General features: G+C 34.9%; 2 protein-coding genes across 3 annotated transcripts; one reads left to right on the top strand and one right to left on the bottom strand.

Moving 5' to 3' along the window:
• Nucleotides 1-1,331: 1,331 nt before the first annotated feature.
• Nucleotides 1,332-7,501, top strand: LOC120438938. Its single transcript, XM_039609540.1, has 10 exons — nt 1,332-1,350; nt 1,451-1,510; nt 1,821-2,075; nt 2,432-2,674; nt 2,899-3,045; nt 3,476-3,553; nt 3,747-3,824; nt 4,329-4,394; nt 4,657-4,751; nt 7,164-7,501. The coding sequence occupies exons 1-10, from the start codon at nt 1,347-1,349 to the stop codon at nt 7,185-7,187; spliced, it is 1,050 nt and encodes a 349-aa protein (XP_039465474.1). The 5' UTR covers nt 1,332-1,346; the 3' UTR covers nt 7,188-7,501.
• Nucleotides 7,502-7,664: 163 nt separating this feature from the next.
• LOC120438937 (butyrophilin subfamily 2 member A2-like) lies at nt 7,665-13,825 on the bottom strand. Of its 2 annotated transcripts, none has more exons than XM_039609538.1 (13): nt 13,632-13,825; nt 12,964-13,131; nt 12,222-12,563; nt 11,694-11,987; nt 11,472-11,603; nt 11,263-11,348; nt 10,211-10,306; nt 10,054-10,116; nt 9,779-9,874; nt 9,476-9,571; nt 8,748-8,828; nt 8,354-8,425; nt 7,665-8,014 (listed from the first exon to the last, which is right to left on the bottom strand). In XM_039609538.1, exons 2-13 carry the CDS (start codon nt 13,067-13,069, stop codon nt 7,913-7,915), a joined length of 1,566 nt encoding a protein of 521 aa, XP_039465472.1. In that variant the 5' UTR covers nt 13,070-13,131; nt 13,632-13,825; the 3' UTR covers nt 7,665-7,912. The 2 variants fall into 2 exon arrangements, with proteins under 2 accessions (XP_039465472.1, XP_039465473.1); XM_039609539.1 differs by having other exon boundaries at nt 7,670-8,014; nt 8,754-8,828.
• Nucleotides 13,826-14,101: the final 276 nt, after the last annotated feature.

The following is a 14,101-nucleotide window of genomic DNA, read 5'->3' as shown; positions in this document are numbered from 1 at the left end:
TAAAACTGTATGCTTCAAAATATTTGTATTTTTTCCCTTATGACTGAATTCCATTGTGTATATGTTACATTAAAACCATTTTCTTTTAACTTGGTAACTCATTAAAGATCAAATTGTGATGTTTGGTTTTGTAAGAACACTAAAGACATGGAGTCGTCAAATATGTACTCACTGAGATTATTTAAGATACAGCCATGTTGGTAACTGGCTTTGAAACCCTTGATGGGTATCTCTATCATTGGTTTGGTTATGTTAAATACATGCTTAATAATTCTAATCAATAACATATACCCCACATTGGGCTAATACACTGAGATAACGGTTTGTTCATTTGCCAGGAACCTAAAAGAAATTTGCCAAGATATTCAAAAAGTAGCAGATATACTGAAAGTTGTCCAGTGATGCACAAGGAATACTTAAAGAGGACACTTGTCCAGTATAAAGGTACATTTCCTTATTTTTATCATTGAGGTCCAAGCAAACCCCCCTGTGTTTAAAAATAAAGCCAAGACTGAAGTACCGCAGTTGATTAAGGCTGGCAAGATTAATCTCACAGAAAAATTAAATCATATATACAGTCATATATAAAACAAACAAAAAAAAATGGTGAATCATTTCTTTGTTTCCAAAGTAAGATATGTGACCTTTAATTGACAGGTGTCCCAGCACAGGTACTTTTAGCAAAAAGCTGTCTGCTTCCTTCACCCTAACTTATTAAGGTCTCCAGTGTTTCTGATCTTGGTTAACTTTTATGGCATTTTCATTTAATTATCTGCAATAAAAATATATGGTTAAAAATGCAGCAGAGTTAATTATATCAGCCCAATCACAAAGTCTCTGCACTGGTTTTATAGTTCAGTGTTAGTATGTTTTATGGCCCTACTATGGTTAAATTCACAGATACACTTTCTAAGCAAGCTTGTTAGTATTAGCTTAAATTCATGGCATTAGAAAGTCAGAGAAGTCATCATTTTGAACTTTCCATTTATGCTTCATGTCCATGGCTCAAAACCTAAAAATGGGCTCTCAAAATTAAAGAACTAGTTGTCATAGTGGCTTAAATCAGTTTTTTCCATGCCATGTATTCTTTAGAGTAAAACTGTAAGTTCATCATCTTAGAAAATATGACCTTCACTTAAAGCCTGTTCTTGAGATGAGTAAATACAGTAAGTGATGACATGTAAAGGATGATATAAACTCCAGCTGTGGTTGTTTATAGACTGAGGTTACAGTCAGTGTGACTCTAACTCTGCACAGGAAGAGGAAGCTCTCAAATACTTCAGCTGTATTTCAGCCTGATGCTCAGTCAACTGAACAACATGGCAGTCACAACTCTGTGCTTCAGGATGAGTAAGTGTCTAGTCTCAGGTTTCTGTATGAGTTTATATGACCAGTAAATAATTTTTGAGGAAAAACATCAAGGGTTTTTTTTTTTTCTTTGTTTATCCAGTGATGGTTGAATTTATTCTGCTCGGAACACAAGTTCAGAAAAGCTGTACTTGGTATCAGGGTGAGTTTGTTTATTTTTTTTTATTTATTAATTTATTTAAAACTCATTCATTCTTTTTGTATAAACAATGTAAAGAGCTAGCCAAAACATGTTCTGTGTGTACCTACAATATCATTCAGGAGCCTCCATTTTTACTTTTTTCATTAAAACATCTCATTATTATTTTAAGGTAAAGTGATTTGTTAATTTTGGATTACTAAATAATACCAAACGGCATTTTAGTTTAAAAAAAAGAAAGAAAAAGAAAAGGTATTTACACAGTTTCAGTTTTAACAGTCGGCTGTGTAACTAATAATATTCTTAATTTCAGATGTCGCTGTCCCTCGTGTTACTCCAAACAGACTGCAGCACTTCGAATATGAATCTGTGTCTTTGCATTGTGATGGCTCCACTCAGCTGAGAGGGTTTAGGAACAATGAAACATTTAATCCAGCATGTGTAACAAAGAAGACATCATCAGGGTCCTCCTGTGTGTTTGCTCAAGTCTATCAAGGAGACAGTGGAGAGTACTGGTGTGAGGCTAAAGGAGGAGAGCGAAGTAATACTGTTAACATCACAGTCACAGGTATGTGTATCATATCTGATTTATATTGCAAATCAATTTGCTTTTCATTCATTCATTGATTTGTATATTTATAACTTATTTATTTGTGAAAAAAATATAGATTTGCACTTGCTTTCATTGGTACTTATGAATACCTTCTTATTCATATTCTTATTCATACCTTCTTAAGGGTTTTAATACTATTTAATACTGTTTTAATACTATTATCTGTATGTTCTTGTACCTTGTAATGTTGTGTATAGTAGTAGTAGTTTATTGTATCTCTTTATCGCACTTAAATTTTCAATAATCTTTTCAGATTATCACAAGGAGTGCACATAAGAAAATTTTTTTTATCATGTTTTATAAATATTTAGGTGGTTCTGTGATCCTGGACAGTCCGGCTCTTGCTGTGCTTGAAGGCAGCAGTGTCACTCTTCTCTGCAGAAAAAAGACAACTTCCACCAACTTTGCATTTTTCTACAAAGATGATGTCATCTTGGAAAAAAGAGCTGTAGAAAAGATAAAGATTTACAATTTTTCCAAGCTAAATGAAGGCCTTTACAAGTGCAGCATCCCTGATGTTGGAGAGTCACCAGAAAGCTGGCTGGCTGTGAAAGGTGAGTCATAATAACATATCAGCTCCAATTAGAACAGATACACCTCGTTCAGTTTGTTTGTTTTTTCACTACAAAATAAATAAATAAATAAATAAGGAATTATAAGAAGATTGAGCAAATGCTTTATATTCATTAGAACAAATGTTCTCTAAAAATGCTTATTTCTTTCTGTTAATTTATTACAATATGTATAATTTATAAATACAAAAACATTCTGTGTGTAGCGTTACCTGCATTGCCTCAAGAAGACACTCGCCCTCATTGTTCTGACTACAAATATGTCATCGCCCTGCTTTGGACTGCCATCATCATTTTGATCATGATACTGGTGACTCTGCTGGTTCGATTTCTTCATACGGGGAAAGGCAGAGGTAAAAATGACTGCTACCTCTAATAAACTGTAGGCAAAAGACTCTCAAAGAAACACAAAGTATGAAACATGTAGTAATCTAGTATCAATCTGGATTTGACTCTAGATTTCTACAATCCAACTTATTATTAATTCACTGCTATATTGGCTAACAGCTTTAATCAAAGGGTCTTGTAACTCAATTTTTTTCTGTAAATTGGTGTCTTTTAGTTTTTACCTTTTTTTTGTGGTCTAGACAACCCAAAATGTTATGTCCACACAGGAGGTTGAGGAAATTATATACTACAGTATTGATGAGGAATGAGCGACCAACCACTAAACAGAAAATAGTTGTATGAATGACTTTTAGTCTTCTTTTTTATCGGACTTTTTATCATGATAAAAAGCTAAACTTTAATTCATATTTTTTCTTGTATCTTTGTTCATTTCAGGATTTCTGCTTTTCTGTTCGTCACCTTTACAAAGGAGACCAACAGCAGCGTCCGTCTCAACGGAAGCCAATCCAGCAGGTGAATATTAAGTTTGCTACTGTTTTTTTTCCTTTTCTTTAATTTCAAAGCAAAATAGAGTTTTGGTTTGCTAATCTGATATTTACTGCTAGAACTCTAACTTTTAAAATCACCTGTTTTGCTTATATACATAGTCATGTTGGAATGATAAGCTTTAATCCATCTTCTTTCTCTGTGTCTTTGTTCATGTCAGGATTTCTTGTTTTCTGTTCATCGCTTTTACAAAGGATGCTAACAAGCACATCACACTCTGCTGAAGCCAATGCAGCAGGTCAGTAGTTTGGAGCAAAGTAGTGTAATTGTGTCAACTGATTTTTGTTTTTAAATTGCTAGAAAGATGCGGTTCTTTGTATTTTGTTGTATATGCCTTTGGCATAAATTTTTTTTATCTCAGTGTGACAAACACAAAATGTGTATGTCTAAATTAATAACACTTTTTTTTTTTAACATGCACTGCTTCTTTTGAGATACTGAAATACTTTTATTTTTATAACAGGTTGACCTCTGAGAATCACGAGAGTCAAATTTGGCAGCAGTAGCGTCATCATATGACGTTTGTGATACGCTGCATACATGCAGAATGTTTTTACCTCCCCTCTACGTGTTATATTCGGGGTTTTGTTTTCCACCCATCTGGTGTTTGTGCTAATGTGAACCTGCCTTGGGTCAAACCACAGCATAAATCCACAGACAGAAAAAATCATAAAAGTTCAGTCTCTAATATCAGTATTTATAACTGGTTGTGTTATATAGAGCTTTTTTTTTTTTTGTTCAGATGATTCGGATGAACTTGTGTACTCAGCTTTAACTATTCGTGGGGTACAACAAAGTTGCCAGCCAGGTTAGTATCTTGATTTTATTACATTTTAGATCTTTTCAAAATGATGCCAGTACATTTAAATCATATTACTCTTTAAAGCCACTGTAAGACAGTAACTTTAACTTCATCCTCTTACTGAAGATGTTAAACTGAAATGCCAGTCCAATCAGAAATTGTTAATCTATTCTTCATTTCTTTAATTAAAAAAAAATCTATGGGAATCTTTTCAGATTATTGTATCATTTCTCCATTAAAGTAAAACATGTGATCTTCTTGTTTTTAGAAGAATCAGACTTGTTGAGCTCCACAGTGAATTCCAGAGAAGGTGAAGGCCCAGGCCTCCCAGTGAAGGAAGATATTTATTCCTCTATCCGGATTGTAAGACTACTTGTCTTTGGCATTCACCAGCCATTCCTACTTACTGTAAACAACTGTTATAGTATAACGTCCCTATATATATCAATGTCAGAGGTTACCTGTCATCACACAGTGTAACACATTAATGCAGGGAAATGTGCTGTCATTGCTTTTAACTCTATCATGTGGATCAATGTGAACAGTTTTTAAAGACAGCATTAAGGTTCTATACCTGAGGGTTCATTTAACAATAAATTAATTTGTCATTTATATTCTTGAGTTTAAGGTATGAATATGACAAGATTTCTTTTGTTCTTTTCAAATTTATACATTTATTTGTTAGACCAGTCAAAATTACTGTCACAAGTTAAATGACAGAAGACTAAATCACCAAAGCTGACAAGTTAGAATTGAGCCAAGTTTGGAGTTTTTGCTAAAAGAAATGTAAATTAGTAATAACAAGAGCACTCAGAGTGCACAACTCCCCCTGATGGTCATGCAAACATTTGCACATATATTCAGTAAGATTCATGCACTTAGGGATTCCTGGCTATGAGACAGACGCAAGATATAATTTTACAACATCCTCTGATCTAAAACTGTTAAAAACTCTAAAAACATCACTTGAATCCATAAATAAAAAGTATAACATTAGTTTACAAAAATGCTCTATACATTCTTTAGTCAGTGACGTGCAATGTTTTAGAAAAATGCAAACATCGCAATTTATACAAATGAAACGTCAAACCAAAAAAATATGGTCATGAAGAAGCTACAACATAACACTGAGTACAAGTCATTATCCAGGAATATCCAGAACGCCTCACTTCTTTTCAATAGTAAGTCCTGGTGTTCACCCCTCGGAGGTACTGGAACATGTTTAACGCCACAAAATCACAAAGATGATAAATCATGTTTGGATATCATTAAAGTCGCTGCTACTGGCTAATCTTTATCAAATCGGAAGATCACACTTTTATGTTCACTTTCAGTTTTACTGGTATATGCAAGACCACAGGGGCAACTCATATGTATAACATGGGTAGATGAACAAGTAATCACACTTCTAATCTGAAACATTTTTCCAGTTTGTGGATGAGAAAAGTGTGTAGTTTTACTTGTATTGTGACCCTAGTGTAGTTGCCACACTGGTCATTTCCATTTGCATGAGGGTCTGATGTGACAGTCAGAAATATTATAATTCAGATCAGTACATTTACATATTTTTGTATCTATAAAAAGGAAGCTGACACACGCAAGACTTTATCAAAGGTGTGAGCATCACATCAGATGCCTTTGTGTCAAAGTAGCTGAAGATAAAACACAGAAAAAACATGAAGGTGATTTTCCTGGCCTGGGATTTTATAAAAACATTCTGCAGTAGATCAAAAACAAAAGAAAACCATTAATCAGCATATGAACATTACCTCTGAGGTTTTATTAGAGGTTTTATTAGAGACACACCTTTGCGTTTTGCATTTTGCATAATTTTAAAAAGTTTAAATTTGTTCAGAAGCCTATTGAACGGGAGAAATTAGGTTTTCTTTTCGGAAATAAGTAAAAGGAAAAACAACAGCGGCCGACAGCGCTGTAAACAACAGTAGACTTGTGTGTAACAAGCAAGTGAATAATGCAGAAAACAGATTTTTAGATGGGAAACTGTTCTTGAAGTACAGAGAGAGAGAGAAAGCTGTGCATGAAGTGTGATTTTTATCGTGGTGGAAGCAAAACAGCAAAAGTCAGAGGGAATCCATGACGATGTTTATGTGAAGCGTAGTTTGGATCTTCTTTTGCTGCTGGTTCAGTCAATATTGTTTGGAGAGAGATCAAACCTACAGCTTCAGAATCTAGCCCAAAAAAGGGCGTAAACACAAAGCGCGGACCCGCCGAAAAATCAGAATCAGCGAGCTGTCGGCTTTCAGCCCCGACCGTGTCCGTGTCGTCGGGTGAGAAAGGCGACATCTCACTGATTGTGGTCGGCGGGTCTGCGCTTACGTCTTTGTGCAGAATCCCTGTAGCTACTCTCATTTACTATTTTAGCTGTTTAGTGGTTGTTGAAATTTTGTGAGGTTTAACCTGAGATTCTGGCATTTCAGGCAAAATAAATTTATATTAAAAAATCGATTCAGGATTTTAATGAATCGATATCACGTTATCCAAGCCAGAATCGATTTTAATCGATAAATCGATTATCAAGACCCACCCCTAATGCATAGTACTTTCAGTGAAGTGGCCATGTAAGTGTGCTAGGCCTAAAACAGATGTCTTATTAGTCTGTAGTGGAATTAACTAGTGCTGGTGTAAGGGTGTGAGTGAAGTTAATGTACTTGTCTTGTTACCTCTAGAGTAAATTTTGCTTACTAAAGACTGGGCTTTAAGCTATGTAAAGAATATGTACATCTTTATTTCATGATATTTTATTCTGTCTTACAGGCCACAGAGAGCAGTGACACCTGACTCCAAAAGCGAAGCATTCTCAATTTAAAGCTGTGCTGAAAATCTGAAAAAGAACAAGAACAATGTTTGTATTTAAAACTGTAACTGTAATTTTGACAGTATTTTTTATTTTTTTTTGTTTACCTTTATGGGACCTGCAGCCTTCCCCTGATGCGGACGAGAAGAAAGTTTGATTGTTCTACTTGTTGTTCTATATGGTCGGCGCTTGAGTGTCTCCAACTTTCTCACGATGACTAACAGGGTGTGCTATAAAGCTGAAACTGAATGCTATCCCACATGTATAGAATAAAGTGACATAAAAGTGATATCACTAAAACATGTGATCAACAGATAAAATAAATTTCAATCATAATGACAACATTTAGATATAATTCATTTCAATTAAATTTTATTTATATAGCAAAGTCAAAGTTCATTATGTTGTTAAGTAAAGATCGTACAATAATACAGAGAAAACCCCAACAATCAAAAAACCTCAATGTGAGTCCAGTTCCTTGGTGGCAGAGGGGAGGAAAAACTCCCATTTAACAGGAAGAAACCTCCAGCAGAACCAGGCTCAGGGAGGGGTGACCAGTTGGTGCATATAACAGCATTAAAGTTACACATTTTAAAATTGCTCTCTGTCCTACACACATACACATATGGGTTCCTTGCAATTTGCTTTGGCTCACCAGCCGTTGATGTAAACATAAATGTAAACTAATTCTTTAAAAATAAACATCAAATCAGAAAGCACAGCACTCATTTTTGGGCTGTCCCTTGACTTCTTTCTGAGGCTCCTTCAGTCTCTTTTTCTTCTGCTTGGACGGACTGTTGATGTGAGAAATCTGCAAGTCAGAAGCATTAAGGAATGTGAGACATGCTGTTTTTAAGGAACACGAACAATTACACAACACAGTCACACATGCCAATAGTTTAAATTTTAAAAAATGGTGAGATATATTAATTCACATATATGATTTTTTTTAATTTGTTTCTTCCTTAAAGTAGACTGACATTTCTTTCCGTAATTATTTGACATTTAATCAGATCATTAATTAATAATAAATGGTTGTTTTCTTTGTTGGTGTTGGATTTCCTGACCATGTAATTACAGTACCTTTTGTCAAACTTAATAAAATATTACGTGTGTGCTCCTCACTGGTGAACAAATTAAAAACACAAACCTTCTCTGATTTGATCGGCAAGGTCTGAACTTTTTTCTCAGTTTCTTCTTTTTTCTGTTTCTCCTCCTGGAGCTGAAGAAAAAGTGAAAAAGACTCATGAGAGCAGACTTTGCACATGTTCTTTTAAAAGGTCATAATACAATGAAATCACACATTTCTTAAAGTATTTATTAATTGGGTTAACACTTTTTGTTTCTTGTTCTTGTTTCTTAACAGAAAGTCAGAAATTTGCAAGTTGATCACATTAAACACATCACATCAGCTGCTGTGCTACCAACCACTTCACAGAAAGTCACAGAGAGGTAGAGGTACACAGAGTGTGCCGGTCTGATCATCGGGAGTATGACAGCCATCACATATGTCCATGCTGATCTTTGTATACTCAGATACTTACACTGACCTTTGATTCCAGTGTAAGGATCGTCTGCCTCAGCTCCGTAATGATTTCATCCTTCTCTCTCTCAGATTTCATCATCTGTCAGAAATAAAGTCAGACAGATGTTGATGTTTCTGCAGCACTTTGTTGGTAAAAGTGACAAAATTATTGAAGCTTCACACTGTGAACAACATGTTTCCAACCACAGTGCTTCAGAGTTAATATTGAAATACATGTAACGTGTTCTGCAGCATAATGAACTGTGAGTTGATGCTATAAATGACGCTCAGATTAGGGTCAGTCTTTTTCACACGAGTGTCTCTGCTCCTCTCCATCAGCTGGACCTTCATGCAAAGCTAGCAAAACATGCACATAATGTCTGCAGGATGTTGCAGACAGCAGCCTGATGCACAGCTGTAATTCAACAAAATGAACAACAACAAGCTGCATAATTCACATTTGCTCTGAATTATGTCAATGTTGAGGCAAGTGATGATATTTCTATGAATTTTACGTGCTCCCCTGGTCCTTTCTCTCTATAATTGATTAACATAACCTCTGTTTGAAACAGCAGCGTTTTGGCTCAATAAAAAGCTGGAGCAGAATTGATCCTTTAGCTCCCGGAGACAAGAAGGTTCTCCATCAGTGATGATTAATTATTTAGCAGATGAAGAACATGCTGGACATGTTTAAATATATTTCATATGACAGTGACAGACAGCTGAGTATCAAATGATGAAATGAACCTCCTGTTTGTTGGACTCCAGCTGATTCCTCATGGTGTTTATTTCACTCTCCTTTATCCTTTTCTCCCTGTTAAGCTCACTGATGCTGTCAGAAAGCTGCAATTGAGAAGATAAAAGAAGAAAGATGAGATGAAAAAACATGTTTTTTATATGTGAGTGATTAATTGATTGATTGTACTGTATAGAATTGAGAGCCTGATCATTTTGTTCCAATTTCTAAAGTTTCCTCCAAAACTCTTTACAATACAGATATAAAGAGTTTGGGGTCGGTAAATTCAGGATATTTATAATTGAAACACAAACCTCCTGATTTTTGGTCTCCAGCTGCTTCTTCAGCTCCTCTAATGTTTCTTTCTCCTGCTGGAGCTGATTGATGATTTCAGTATTCTTCTTCTCCAACTGCAGGTGAAATGTTACATGAAGAAAGACCAGAAGGAAGAAATGTTCATGTTTAAGACACAAAAATAATAACATTTTATTTAAGTTGTAAATAAAACTTTTTGTGTTTTAGTAACAGTTTTAGTGTTAAATGTAAAAAGATAAAACAAAGACAAAAAAAAAATATTTATAAAATGAACCTCTTTGAGTTTTGCTTCTTGGTCCTCATTCCTCTTCTTCTCATCCTGGAGCTCGTTTTCCAGCTGCAGACAGGAGGGAGAGACATCACAGCTTAAAACAGACATAGACACAAACACACAAAGACACACAAACATAAAACAAATTACAAATATGAACCTTTTCTTTATCGTTCTGCAGGTCGCCAAGTGTATTTTCAGCATCCTCCCTCCTCTGCTGTTCCTCCTGGAGCTGCTGCCTTGAAGTTATTGGCAACTTCCATTGAGAGATGGCAGAGATTACAAGATAATACAGTTTTTCAATTCATATTAAGTTAATGTGGACAACATAACATTAGTACTTTACAGTACAGCTAACCAGGGGTGATAATTTCATAATAGAATTAATAAATGGAAGGAGAGAAAGAGAGAATAAAGTGAATAACAAACACCATTTAATTACCAGAGTTATAACCAGGGTTGGGTCTGACTTTGTAAAATATGAGTGTAATCACATTACATTTTGCTGTAGCATATTACTTTTCTAATTATTTTTCCAGTAATCACATTACAATCACAGTCATGTCACTAAATGTGTTTAATTGTGACGGAGTTGTTTTGCTTTTGTGTCACGTCTTCTACTTTTCTACTAGAGTATTTTTAGAGGTTTTTTTTAGTGTCTGTACGTCTAATACAGAATGTCGATACTTCTGGTTTCATTGTTAAGATGACGATTTGTGTCAGTCTGTGTGACTGTAGTCTAGGTTCATGTTGTTAAACGGTAATTATATCAAAGTGCATTTCAGGCCTTGTTATGGATAGCGTAAAAGTAATATAAAACATGGTGTAATGGATTACTCACTCCAAGTGATAAGTAATTTAACACATTACTTTAAAGTGTAATGTGAGTTACAGTATGAGCCCAACACTAGTCATAACCACATCAGTAGATCTGCTCATTTGATATAAAACACAATGACAAGGTCAAAACTTTTACACTTAGTCCTGTTTTTCATGTCAGGGTTCTATTTTAAAAAGTGATATTCTTATTTTTTTATTTCTTTATAAGATTGTGTTGAATAAGATAGACTGAGCACAAATATTGCCTAAGTAAGAAATCGGTAGTAACATTTATTTTAATTAGTATTCAATTTCCTGAAAAACAATGAACATCTTGATATTGTGTGTTTATCTACTCACACGTTAATTCTGCTTCTCAGGTTTTCCTCTTACCTTCATATTAAATTGCTCTTTCTCTCTGTCTTCCTCAGTGGAAACTTGAACATCTTCAGTCTGATCCTTTGGCCTTCTTTTGGTCCCTTTTTGAAATTAAAATTAAATAAGAAGGAAATGCCAAAACTTAGTGTGAAATATTAAAACTCTCATCAGAGTGAAAACACTGATGCTTTGTTAAGGTAAAGAATAATTAATCAGTGACTTACTCATCAGGTGTTTCTTCTTTCTACGTAAAAGAAAAACAACTGATAAAATTAACAGGAGGATGCAAAGAGCCAAACTAACAGGCGAAGTGTCTGTGACTGAGGGAGAACTGGAGGTGATGTCAAAGAAATCCTCTGAAATCATAAAAAAAACAACATTTCAATAAAACCGGACTTCAGATATTCAAAGTCTTTCTACCATAAATGTAATAATATAATTTGAACCTGGAACATGTATGTGTGTCTCTCTGCTCTGGTTGGTGTTCCTCTGTTGGACTCTGCAGGTGATGCTGTTGCTGTGTCTCTCCTCCACAGTCACTCTGCTGCTGACAGTATAGAGGTCATCAGGACCTCTGAGGGTCTCTGTAGGTCCAGCAGAGAGGAGGTTTCCCTCACCGTCCAACCACAGCAGCTCAGGCTCTGGATACCAGCCTGCAGACTCACACTGTAACACCACTCCTCCTCTGTTTTTGTCAATCCCTGATAAACTGATGACAGGTGAGGTGGCAGCATCGGATGCTGAGCAAAAGAGTAAAAACAAAAAAAATTAATAGTTGAAAAAAACTATTTGTACAGTAATTCACAATTATGAAATTATTATTATTGCAAAATTCTGATTTGGTTGTTTTTTCTCTTTGTAAAGTTAATAAATAAACATTTCTGGAATAAAATCTTTCCTCATCCTACACAAATATGAATTTTCACTGTAACTAAATCCACAACACCATGAACATATGATGTGTATCTACTTACCAACCACAAGCTTAACAAAAGATTTTTTCTTCATTAAAGGAAAGCTGCATTTATATGTTCCTTCATCAGAGAGTTTTACTCTGGAGAGTTTCAGTGAAATGTTTCCATGCTTCAGTTCATTGATGAACAGTGATGTTCTTCCCCTGTATGAAGGATTTCTTGTATTCACCAGATCCTGACCAGATCGCCACACATGGACAAATCTTGGGTTCAAGTCAGATCTTGTCCACTCCAATATCTGAGCTGTCACATCCTCTGCAGGCTCCACGTGACATGGTAAAATAACATCATCATCAACTAATGCAGCTACTGGTTGATGTGGACCAACCACCTGAGAGTCCGCTGTAGACAGGAGGAAAAAGAAAGAAAGAAAGAAAGAAAGAAAGATGTGTTTATTAATTTCTGCAGCAGGTGTGAATTTATATATCACATATATACATACATATATCAAACTTGAATATGACACTCAGCATATAACATTATCTTTTTGTATCTTTTTAAAAAGTTGGGTTACGATAAAAATGTCAAAAACTGATGTTTCAGTAAAGAATTAAATTTTTAAAAAATGCAGGCAGAAAACAAATAAAAGCACCAAAGTACAAACTACTATTTGAGCCAAATATAACAAATTTGCACCATTTTGTAATAACTGTATGGTTTTTATACAGTCTCGCTGCACAAAAGGTGAGTACATTAGCACCAATGATAATAAAAAATATTACACATGTAACATCAAACTTACCTTTATTTAAGTGTATTAGAAGATGGAAAATCAAAATACTGAAGACTTTGACTGGAGAAAAGGAGAGTCCATCTATCTGTGGAAGCATCCTCCTCTGAAAATACATCAGTGATACAAGTGTGGCCACAACAGGTCATTAAGAGGCCAGAGCCTCTTGGCCAGGACTCCCTTGAAAAAGAGGTTCTTAATCTCAATGGGATTATTTTTCCTGGTTAAATAAAGGTTATAATAATAAAAAAAATAAAAGTCAAGTTATTCAAGACCAAAAACATATTTTAGATGTTATTTTAATATATTAAGTACCTTCATGAGGTCATCAACATGACTTCCACTTAACATGTTATTGCTCCAGTAGTTAAAGCTTTGACCAGTGCTATCTCTGTTCTTGAAATGACCTCTGTATGACTTTTCATAGATACTGTATTGATCCACAATAGAATATCTCGGCCCAGACCTCTACAGTATGCTTTAAATTTAAAAACTTTTTTTTTCTGCTCTCCAGTCAAATATCTAATCTCGGTGATTCATTTCTAAAACATTTGATAACATTTACAAAGATCTATTCATGACAGTGAAATAAATTATATTATAATTAGACTTTATAACTAGACATCAGAAAAGCATGTAGAACTTAAACACACTAAATACACAATTTGAAAGAGACTTACCTGTGGAAAGTTATGTGAGAGTACAAGGGTGAAGTCTGAAAATCATTAACCTGCGTCCTGAACTTACTTTGGCTTATGAACTGCAGATCCCTCATATATGCTCTGAGGTATGAAAAATATAGGCTGTTAAGATTCAAAGTTCTTGTTAATCAAAGTATAATGCTGGAAAAATATGAATCTATCAGGTTCTGGTCCAATCGATCAGGTATACACTGTGTCAAATGCTGGACTTTGAGCCTGTTATAAAATAATCGAGCTGAAACCATATCTGTGTTTATGGTGTTCAAAAAGGGGGAAGCATTTACATATTATGTGTTATCTCAGCTATCATACTGAAGATGGCAGTACAGGACTGATATTTGAAGTACACACTGATAAGATACTCAGGGTTGTTTTAAATGATCCATTATCCATTTTAGTGTCACAGGGGTGCTGGAGCCTTTCCCAGCTGTTACAGTGTGAGCAGGGGT

This window comes from Oreochromis aureus, linkage group 3 (assembly GCF_013358895.1).
Source record: "Oreochromis aureus strain Israel breed Guangdong linkage group 3, ZZ_aureus, whole genome shotgun sequence".
In the NCBI taxonomy this organism is placed as follows: domain Eukaryota; kingdom Metazoa; phylum Chordata; class Actinopteri; order Cichliformes; family Cichlidae; genus Oreochromis; species Oreochromis aureus.
Note: the sequence above shows the minus strand (reverse complement) of the source record. Positions and strands in the feature narration are given on the sequence as shown.